Genomic DNA, 9,273 nt, shown 5'->3' with positions numbered 1-9,273 from the left:
ACATCCATTGTAAAGTGATTCGTTCGGAAGGATAAATTGTGAGATACGAAAACGAAATGTATCCGTTTAATAACAATGTTTGGGGCCTATTTTCGCTCAGAAAAATTGACTGTGGGGCAAAGTGTAAAACAGCTGATGTATAGTTCTTTTTCAGAACTACACTGCTTAAGCAGTGAAGGCGCAAACTTGACATATGTTGAACAATTATAAACACTAAAACAAAATATGTGCCACAATTTGATGATGTTGTGATAGACTTGTTATTATCCGGTTAACCGAATAGCTAAATTCAAAATATCCGTATATATCCGTTATCCGGATAGTGGAAATTATTGATATCCGAACCAACCCTACTTGGTGGTCTTCGGCATCAACACAGGGTTCATAAACTAAGGGTGCATCAAAGGACGTGAAGGTTTTTGCAAAAAATAAATCTGACTGCAATGCTTTGACTTGAAAACAATCAATGCTTTGTAACGATGCCTGCGCAGATTTCGAATCTGTTTTTTGCAAATTAATATGAAGTGAATATTTTGTTTACAATTTTGTCTCGACTGCGAGGACTCAATGCATCAACCATTGCTGTTCGAAAAATGTGCAATTTACGAAAATGTTTGCTACCTGGCTCTGCGCACGCACCCAGCCCTTCTTTTTCACAACTTATCAGTGTTAAACATTATTTATAACAAAAATTCAAGATAATTAATAGCATATAGTGTGTGTAAATTGTTTGTGAAGTAATAAGATAGAACCGCTACATTTAGACTGGTAATAGAGTTACGTCATTTCTTAGCAACGGTGTTAGTAACTAGTGAAGCTTGGTCGACGAATTGCTGCAAGAAAGTCAAGCGGCTTGCAGTCAGTGTAATGCAACTCTCAGCTCACTAAACAACTGGTAAGAACTTTACAATTATTTGTGGTGATGCGGCATTTTAAACTTTACATCGCAATAAAACCATAGAGCGGAAGATTTAAGACCTTGAATTTCAGTTTGCAGATTCATAAAGCAACGCAAAAAACAACGTGGCAATACTTGGAATATATTGTTCCCCTGAGGAAAGAAAGATGACGACGGCAATGTATGTTGGCGAGTGGCGTCCACACCGACCCAGGGGTCCAATTGGTGCTCATTTCAAATCACCTGGACCAAAATATATGCTGCCTGGATCAACAGGTATTTTGCTGTATTTTTTTGTGTACTTTAATCTTCAGACCACAATTTTTTTGATGAGCATGATCTTATTCACTTAAATTCGAACTTAATTTTTTGATTTACCTTATGTTCATGACTGTGTTTGCTACCAATTTTTTTTTCTGAAGCGCACATACACGTTTAGTCTTGTATGATTTGGTAATTAAGATGATATATCTAGGTTTAACTATTATGTGGTTGCAGGTTTTAGAACGCATGATCTACGAAAATATCGCAACCCAGCATTCAGTTTTGGTACAAGGCACGCAACATTTACAAATGACTGCAGTCCTGGGCCTGGTTATTTGGTTCCAGCTCATATAACTAAATGTGGAATCGACGGAACTCCAAAATATTCACTGTATGGACGACACAAAGATACTGCTGCATTTAAAAATCCTGGCCCTGGTAAATGATTTTAAGATAACAATACCATAATAAACAATTTTCTTAGTTTAAAGGTATATATAATGGTTATCATTAATTTAATGCTGCATATAAATTGAGTGTGAAGATTTTGTTTTTAACATTTTTAAGCTTTTCAGGAACATATAGTCCAGAGAAAAGTGGAAGGTCTGCTCAATATTCTGCACCAAGTTACTCCTTGTCCGGCAGAACGAAGGAATCAAAATCTGATATTAGTCCAGGTAAGGTACTGAGTAGATATGATGAAGTCACAGACCATGCAACATAGTTAGAGCAATTACTTTTCAAACAATTTGGTAACCACATGCAGGGCCTGCCGCATACGGACTACCTAAAGTCCTTGGGCCTCAATCAGTTGGTAAGACCTCACTGCCTAGCTACAGCATGGTGAGCCGGAGAAGTTACGGCTCATTCCATGATGACTTGCAAAGGGTCAGTTGCAATTGCTGTGCACTAAACCAAGCTTTTTAGCCACATCAACTGTTTGAGAGTGTTCACTAACTTCATCGACTTAACCAACATATATAACAAGCTTTTTTATTCTAATATACTGCAGCACAAGTCAAACCTACATTGCCAAATTTGATATTTTACACTGTGTAGAGCTTTTCACCACTGCATTTGAACATGCTAATGCTTAAACACATTATCATTTTATGTCACTTCTTTATTGCAATTTCCTACAATGGGGTCATTTTACCTTACTTTGGAAAACATAAAAAGTCCAGCTAGTAATGGCGACCAACTTGCGATGTTCATTATTTTGCCCTTTTAGGCCCAGGGGCGTATAGTCTTCCTCGCTTAAACAGTTCACATAGCCCCATGCACCGGGTGGCGCCAGCCTACACTATTGTTGGTCGAAAAGTGGTTGGAGGCTTTTCAGAAGATTTATCCATGGTTGGTTGCCCTCATAGCCTGCTAGCAATTAATTGAAAACAATCACATTGTGCATTATATAGTTGGCCTGAAAGACATTTTATTGTCAAGAAAAACATAAAATGGCTTTGGTCTCACCATTACTATTCATGTGAAACCAAACGTAGAACTTGTAGTGATGAAATCATTGGACAAAACTGCAAGTTATATTAGTTTTTGGGCTGAGCTGAGGTGTAGCGAAACACAACAACCTTGATCTAGCTGTCACAGATACAATATGTCATTTCACAAAAGCAAGTATTTGGTGATTTGTTTTAAATTAGCCCAGTGTATTTGGCTGTGTCTAGAGGCAGGTTGATGCAGCTGCAAAGCAATCACCAATCTTAGCACAACAATATTGCAAGTCTAAAGCCTGTTTAGATTGTGGGAAAGTAAATGACACATTTCATCATGCTATCCTTACTACTACGTTAAAATGTAAACAATGATTAATCAGCTTTTTAAACTAATTGTTAATAAGAAGCAAATACTTCAGACTCAAAATTAGCTAACATGAGGTTGTTACAAGTGAGATATATATTTCACCTATGCAGGCATTGTCAGTCTCTAAAAACTGCAAACAGCGAAGGTTAAATAAAGGAGAACAGATAATAAAAGTAAAGAAGTGAAAAAACTAGAAACAAATTAGGATAAACTAAGCTTTCCAAACTAAACCCCAAAGTTGATCAGGTCCAGCTGCATACAACTTGGGGACGATGCTCGGATCAAAAGTTATTTCAGCAAAATCAGCTCCAAGTCATATTATGGCAGGCAGAGCTAATGTGGGAAGTTTTCATGAAGATTTGAGAAAGGTTGAGAAGCTTTGCAGATTTTGTCCATTAGTTAATGGAGACTAGAAGTATATATATACAGTGAACATTAAGACCAGGAAGATGAGATAAGAAATGTGTGTTATAACAGGCTGTAGTTGAATGTGTGGACTAATTTGTATTGATAACAATTTGCATGATTATGATTGTAGTGTAGATGTCTTGCTGTTGTGTGATTTCTTTGTAACTTGCATGCTTAGAATGTCCAAGCTAATAATGAAAAAATAGTAATTACCTTTAAAGTGGAAAAATAAACAAAATTGTATTTTTTGTTTGTTATAATATTCAATTATTACACCAATCTTCTAGACTCCTGGCCCTGGCACGTACCGTCTTGTGCCACCTTATGTCTACAAGAACCGTGGACCTCTTTATAGCATGACTGGACGAAATATGTTGCCGAGTGACACAACCAAGAAGCCTGGACCTGGAGCTCACAGCCCAGAAAAGGTAAAAGAAATAATGACATGATTAAAGGAATATGTGCCCAAAGATTTTGGCAATAGATTACTTGGGTGATATCTCAAAAATTAAGTGACAACTGGCATTGCAGTAAAGCGAAACATTTCTAGTTTATTCCAATGTTTTAAATTTTGTCACCATACGTTTAGTTTGTAAATTTATTTATTGTAAGTTGTAATTTTCAGGTTGTAATCAATAAGAGACAAGCACCGAGACATTCGTTTGGAGTGAGACACAGTGAATACAGTGCACCTTTAATTACTGAGCCTGTCAATCATTAGCAAGTGCAAGTGTAATACCTGTAGTATGTGCAATAAAAGTTTATGCATAGAACAGTGAAAAGAATCATGGATAGCCTGCACAGCTCACACAGCCAGTCATAAAGTTTATAGTGTGAAGTGAGAGTTGTATTATTCTTAAGCCGATTTAAATCCAATTTCTTCACACATTTTTTGTATTGCTCAGGATGTGAATGCTTTTTAAAGGTCAGTGTTGATGGAAGGCTTACTTTATGTACATTTCTGACCACATAACACACAGCCATTGTTGCTCTGCTTTTCATGTCAAACATGAATGGAGGAACACTGTTAGGGCAGGCTACGGAGCTCCAGGTAACAATAGCTCAGGAAGAAAAACAAAAAGGAGACACAAAAGCCAACTATTGAACAGGAGCAAAGGAGGTGTATAATATGACGACAAAGATTGACTACCCTTTTTACATTGTGCGTGTTTAAATGCCCGGAATAGTTAATTGACTTTTATGTCAAACAGTAACAATCAACACGTTAAAGCATTCTGTACATTTATCAAATGGAAACACAATTGTTTGGCAAGTTTGAAAAAGTCTAATCTTGCCCATTAAAAGTTGTTTGCTCTTTTCTTTATTATAGCTATATACATTGTCTGAATTGTTTGACCGACATTAAAACGTTTGTCTTCCAAACAACTTTTTCCAGGTTGTGTTTACTCGCCGTTCAGCACCGGTTCTCTCGTTCGGAATCCGTCACTCTGAGTACATCGCCCCACTTATTGTTGACCCAGTTTCATAAACATTGCCGGCATTTCCATCCAACTCATAAACTGCATTTCTCATGTTATTCCACAATTTGCAATCACTTGTATCCGGGTTGAAATTTGTTTTTACTGTCGGTCAACTATGGTGTTTGGTTTACTTTTTCAAAGTTTGCTTCAAACAGAAACATCCAACAACTCATTTCTTCTTCCAAACTAACATTATGTTGATCTTTCCCTTCAAACAACTTTCCTAGTTTTATGAAAAGGGCAAACCTGCCGTATGTAGTAGCACTGTCCAATAGCTTTGCATAGAAAACACTGCTTTCACTGCAACATGTAGATTTTATAATTTAAGTTCCACTGCTTTGCAACAATTACTGTCTCTCTCCAAACTTATTCGTCATCGCGTAATCGTCATAGAAACTGTGTAAATGTGTATGCAAAAATTAAACACTTTTATTACAAGTTTGCTATCAAGGCAGGATATTGCTAGATGTCACTTAATACATTCTGATCAAATTCAACCCAATTAGGTCAAGATAAATGCATTTCGAAAAATATTTTACGAATTTTCACCAAGCAACAACAAATATTCATGACAAAAGTTACAAACAACACAGATAATTGTGCTTTAGTTTCCAATGTTAAGTTAAATAAGTGGCTATTACAAGGTATACTTTGAAGAAATTTACACAACAGTCACTAACTGCACAAGCACGCTTCACTTTTTGGCAGACAATGCACATATTTTTAGACAAAAATTACACAAACCACAAACAAGCTATAAAACATTTTGTTCATAGACTTTTAACTACTTGGGGTATCTTGTTTAAATTGCCTAAATATGCATCGCCTAAACTTAAACACAAAACAACTGTTCTTTAGTTAAAATCAAAATGGGCAAAGAATAAGGTCTCCTGCATCAACCAATGTGTAATATAAGATTCACTATTAGGTTTTACAAAAGGCCTTAATTTAATATCATTTGGTAGAATTGCAATTTTCAGGTTAACCAATGAGGCAGTTAGCAAAACAACTAATAAAAAAACACAACAAGCCATAACACAGCTATACTTTTGGATTGGTTCAAACAAGTCCCAACAATGCCTTGGAAAAAATTGCTGACATAAGGATATACGTTTTTTTTTTATGTAGCAAGACCTGCAATAGATTCTATTCCCTCCTTACTGGTGTCGCCCTGACTACAATGCAACGTGAAAGAACATCGTAAGATGTCCTTCTGTGTGTGTAGAAAAATGCAGTTATGAACGAGGGAATCATGAAAGCAATGGACAGATTCTTCACCATTGCACGAGTCCATGCACTGAAACAAAATTTTCAATTTAAATTAACATAACAAACACAGAAAATATAAACAGATTAAATTTCATCCAGCAAATTTAGACTGCTAAACTAACGTTAAACTATTTGACATTTTGAATTAATTTTAGAACAGTTTTGTGTTATTGCTGAAATAAATAACTGCAAAACTAAAAACTTTGCATCTGTTATTTGATTTCGTTGTTTAGGTAGTTTTTTGTTTAAAATTACATATAGTTTGATATTTTGAAGCAACAGCTGTAGGTAAAATTTTATGAAGATATGGGATTAAAAAAAGTTTCAAAAACTGTTGGAATCTGTAGAACCTTGATGGTGTGAGAGGAGTTGCTGGAATGATTGACACAGTGTCCATCCCCGTGCTCAAACCAATTCGACATGTGATCACTTTTAAATCAAACAGTTGCTTTCCTGGGGTTGCCCCTTGATACCACAGAAAGATCCACTGGAAAATATTAAAGAACACTCAACCACTGACAGAAGGTAATAAATCAATAAACCCACTAAAGTGCTTTATCCTATAAGTCAAAACAGGAATGTCTAGCGGCTGCATTTTACATTGCACACTGCTGTTGTTTTTAATTGTGTTGCATACAGCCCGCAATAGTTTTGGTCAAGTTTTTTGGGTGTGGCAACTTGCAACTGCGTGGAAGTGCACATGGTTCTGACGTAACAAAATCCCACAATTTTCTTTCAATCCCTTAAAAACATATTGTCGGCCAGAGAGCATCTTCACAAAAAAATTGGGTCGCCCTTGTCTGTAAGGTTCACATATTTTGTTAGCAAACCATTACCTCATAAACACACGCTAGAATCCTGTATACCAGTGCCAATATCAACATAGTTTCGAGGTCATCTTGATGAACTGAGTCAAAGTCATCCATGTTCACTTCCTCAAACAAAATCTGGAACGTCAGGTTGCCATAACTACAAACAAAAACAGGTGAGCTCAATTCACATGAATAAAAGCTTAAACACAACAAAAACATTTAACACAATAAACTTAAAATAGGATTTTAAAATGAGGATTATGGTTTATCAAATATTGTTGTTTCTTTATTACAAATAATATCAGAACCACAACAAAATGTGATTTTTATTGCTTTTCCTTCAGCATGCATCTACCTCAGGCCAAATGCCGTCATGAGAAACCAAACCAGCATCATTTTGAATGTGAATAAAATGGTGAAATCTGTGAATTCAGCCATGGCTCGCCTTCCCATAGATGGAAGTCTGTAAACTAAAATATATTTCAACTTAATGATATTTTCACTGCATCAACTTCTGTAGGATGAGTTGTCAAAACTAGTTAGCACCACTAACTGTAAAATGGAAGTAAAAGCGAAAAAGTACTGTATTCCTGTTAATTTCAAGAAATGATTTCTGCTTTGTACCTCCTAGTCTAAATATTTAACTGATTTGAAACAAGATTTCTTTTTACATTTTATTGTCAGCAGAGATCCTTACATAACGAAAGTGTTTCAGCTACAAGTATAATTGTTTGCTGAATATACTTGCTAGCATGTATCAAATTCTAACCACAAAATCCATTATTTACCAACACTGTACATTTTCATGGGTGGTACTAAATACTGGATGTGACTGGATGTGACGGGATGTGACCGCATGTGATCGCATGTTACCACATGTGGCCGCATGATATTCTGCTTAAAATACTGCATTGTATGTGAAATGTGAAAATACAAGCCCAACAAGGGTAAAATAAACCAGATTATAGTGTTATTTTATTTATAAACCCTTACCCAACCCGAATAGCTCTAACCGTTAGCGTTTTCAAAAGTCCGCAAAATTATATTTTTGTAAAAGCATATTCAAGTCCTTTACAACTTCATGTTGAGTGATAAGATGCGGTATACTATGCGGTCACATGCAGTAACATGCGGTATACTATGCGGTGTTTAGTACCACCGCATTTTCATACCATGATTGTGTGCCTGATTTTGTGGTGTTACTGGAATCCCACCAACATTACTTTGTGCTGGGGTCGTTTGTGAATTCGGAACTGCCCTGTTCTAAAACAATAAAACAGATTTTATACAGTATATACATAAAGAACAAACACAAATCAGATAGTGACAAAGAAATATGGTATCAACAATATCAACAAACCTATTGCATACAATAGATCACAGAAAGTACCAAACATGTTTGTGTGGTGTTAAGGTACAACATACTGGTGTACAGTCACAGATCTTTGTGCTACTATTTCAAAGCACATTTACAACCACCAATGGGACATTTCTGGTTATCACCTAAAGTACAGCATAAGCTAAGTAACGAACACTAATGGCAAATCGGGCCGTGGTAGATGATATGAGTATGTGCGGAGTAGTTTTGAATTGATAGTTTTGAAGATTACACATGTGATAACAATGCATTGTTGAAACAACTTTTGAAAAGCACAACCCAACTTACAATAGGCAAAGTGTTGATAAAGGCCTGGTGCATGGCAGCTGAATGCATCATCCAGTGTTGTGACCACATCCATTTGTACATCTCACAATCATGCCGCCACTTTCGAAGTTCGGACATATACTCATCATAAATCTAATGAAAACATATTTTATGAGCAAGTTAAGAATAAATATACTTTGTTAGGATAATAAACAATAAATATTGACATGTAGTTGCTGAGAACCAACCTGAGAAGGCTGAGATTTTTCGTTTGTATTTTCTGTTGTCATTTTTACAGATTGAAGTTATATTCCAACTTAATCTAAAGCACAAACTGTTTTAATATTCCTTTGAAACAGCTGTAATATGCAAACATATAAAAATGTTGAAAATACGATAAGTACTACTTGGAGAAAAACACGCTGTGTCAATTCAAGACCATTCATAATTAAATTGTTTGCAAAAATACGAAAGGGCTTATTATTGATTTATGACACAGACATCTTACGTAAAACTTATTCAAGCGGAAATTGTATTCGTCAACTATTTTATTTACAACATCGTTTTGTTGAGGATATTTTTTCTTATATCCGATAATTTAAAAGTTGTTTTGCATGCTAAGCTTTTCTAAACTTTGTTTTTTATTTGACAACTGATAAATTTCGTGGAAAAATACCTATG

At 35.6% G+C, this 9,273-nt stretch overlaps 2 protein-coding genes across 3 annotated transcripts; one reads left to right on the top strand and one right to left on the bottom strand.

Moving 5' to 3' along the window:
• Positions 1-748: 748 nt before the first annotated feature.
• Positions 749-5,304, top strand: LOC145238746 (ciliary microtubule associated protein 1A-like). 2 transcript variants are annotated; one of them, XM_080102004.1, is made up of 7 exons: positions 749-895; positions 998-1,174; positions 1,397-1,600; positions 1,738-1,839; positions 1,929-2,050; positions 3,673-3,813; positions 4,782-5,304. In XM_080102004.1, the coding sequence occupies exons 2-7, from the start codon at positions 1,066-1,068 to the stop codon at positions 4,872-4,874; spliced, it is 771 nt and encodes a 256-aa protein (XP_079958130.1). In that variant the 5' UTR covers positions 749-895; positions 998-1,065; the 3' UTR covers positions 4,875-5,304. The 2 variants fall into 2 exon arrangements, with proteins under 2 accessions (XP_079958130.1, XP_079958131.1); XM_080102005.1 differs by having other exon boundaries at positions 991-1,174.
• On the bottom strand, positions 5,278-8,970 carry LOC145238745 (protein FAM8A1-like). Its single transcript, XM_080102003.1, has 7 exons — positions 8,841-8,970; positions 8,614-8,745; positions 8,120-8,210; positions 7,303-7,417; positions 6,972-7,104; positions 6,486-6,622; positions 5,278-6,163 (listed from the first exon to the last, which is right to left on the bottom strand). The coding sequence occupies exons 1-7, from the start codon at positions 8,880-8,882 to the stop codon at positions 6,013-6,015; spliced, it is 801 nt and encodes a 266-aa protein (XP_079958129.1). The 5' UTR covers positions 8,883-8,970; the 3' UTR covers positions 5,278-6,012.
• Between the last annotated feature and the right edge of the window lie 303 nt (positions 8,971-9,273).

This window comes from Phallusia mammillata, chromosome 7 (assembly GCF_965637545.1).
Source record: "Phallusia mammillata chromosome 7, kaPhaMamm4.hap1.1, whole genome shotgun sequence".
Taxonomy (NCBI): Eukaryota; Metazoa; Chordata; class Ascidiacea; order Phlebobranchia; family Ascidiidae; genus Phallusia; species Phallusia mammillata.
This window is presented reverse-complemented; position numbering and strand designations above follow the sequence as displayed.

Bases quoted from the DNA above. Each gene is read 5' to 3' on its own strand.
- LOC145238745 (XM_080102003.1), bottom strand. From the start codon at position 8,882: ATGACAACAGAAAATACAAACGAAAAATCTCAGCCTTCTCAG. The intron at 7,418-8,119 runs GTATGAAAATGC...AATATATTTTAG, and splicing joins AAATCAGGCACACAATCATG to TTTACAGACTTCCATCTATG. The intron at 6,623-6,971 runs GTAATGGTTTGC...AATATTTTCCAG, and splicing joins TTCTAGCGTGTGTTTATGAG to TGGATCTTTCTGTGGTATCA.
- LOC145238746 (XM_080102004.1), top strand. From the start codon at position 1,066: ATGACGACGGCAATGTATGTTGGCGAGTGGCGTCCACACCGACCCAGG. The intron at 2,051-3,672 runs GTCAGTTGCAAT...CCAATCTTCTAG, and splicing joins TCCATGATGACTTGCAAAGG to ACTCCTGGCCCTGGCACGTA. The intron at 3,814-4,781 runs GTAAAAGAAATA...AACTTTTTCCAG, and splicing joins GAGCTCACAGCCCAGAAAAG to GTTGTGTTTACTCGCCGTTC.